At 36.0% G+C, this 881-nt stretch overlaps 1 protein-coding gene across 1 annotated transcript; it reads right to left on the reverse strand.

Annotated features, from left to right (window-relative positions):
* Positions 1–276: 276 nt before the first annotated feature.
* Positions 277–830, reverse strand: LOC105314573 (DEAD-box ATP-dependent RNA helicase 47, mitochondrial-like; the record flags this gene model as incomplete). The annotated part of the gene is made up of 1 exon (XM_011408823.1): positions 277–830. A coding segment is annotated over exon 1 (554 nt), but the record flags the coding sequence as incomplete, so codon positions are not given.
* Between the last annotated feature and the right edge of the window lie 51 nt (positions 831–881).

The raw sequence follows: 881 nt of genomic DNA on the forward strand, positions 1-881 counted from the left end.
TTGAACAAATTGAAAATTCTAAGAAAGTAAATGTTCAAGTGCATATACATGTACATTCCTAGAAATCAGATTTGTACAAGTAAATTGTTATTATCCATTATTAATATCATTGTTATAATTATAAGCACTAAAGTTGATACAAAACAGGCAAAAACATAAATTACACAACAACATTTACTGGAGGGGGAAGAATGGGGAAGCGAGACAGCCACATCTGGGAATTAATTGTTATTATTATTATTTATTTTAATATTAGTGATATTATTTTTCTTATACATCCTCTCCAGTCTCCCTGCGTCTCTGTCCTGTTTCTCTCCTCCAATCAGTACTACCACTTCTCCCTCTCTACCCATCCTACCCACTCTACCCGCCAGGTGTAAGTACTCAATACCATCACGAGGTACTTCAGTCAAGTACAGAGTACCTACAAAACTAAAATCGAGTCCACGTACAGTTTCTTCAGTACCAATGACCATTTCAATGTCTCCATTTTTAAATTTTCTTAAGAATGACTTGTATTTATTGATATCCATCACTTCTTTATAAAGAGCTCTGTGTTTAATGTCTTTCTGTGCTAGTTCACTCATGAATTGGTTAATGGAGGAGTCTCTATGTATGAATACAAGAGCTTTTGCTTCTCCTCTCTCTTGTTTGACTTTATTAAAATGACTCACTAATACATCAACTTTATTATCATCTCCACACTTGATGTACTCATGACTGATAGTATCAGGTACTCTCATCCTTTCTGAGGTCTCTACTGTTGTTATTATATTGGGTACCTCCCCCCAGCCGTTTTCAGTGAGTTCTTCAAGTGAGTGGGCGGGCATTGTTGCCGATACACAAATCAAGCTACGCTGACCAAACTTTGATTTGTTATC

This window comes from Amphimedon queenslandica, unplaced genomic scaffold, assembly GCF_000090795.2.
Source record: "Amphimedon queenslandica unplaced genomic scaffold, v1.1 AMPQUscaffold_12779, whole genome shotgun sequence".
Lineage (NCBI taxonomy): Eukaryota > Metazoa > Porifera > Demospongiae > Haplosclerida > Niphatidae > Amphimedon > Amphimedon queenslandica.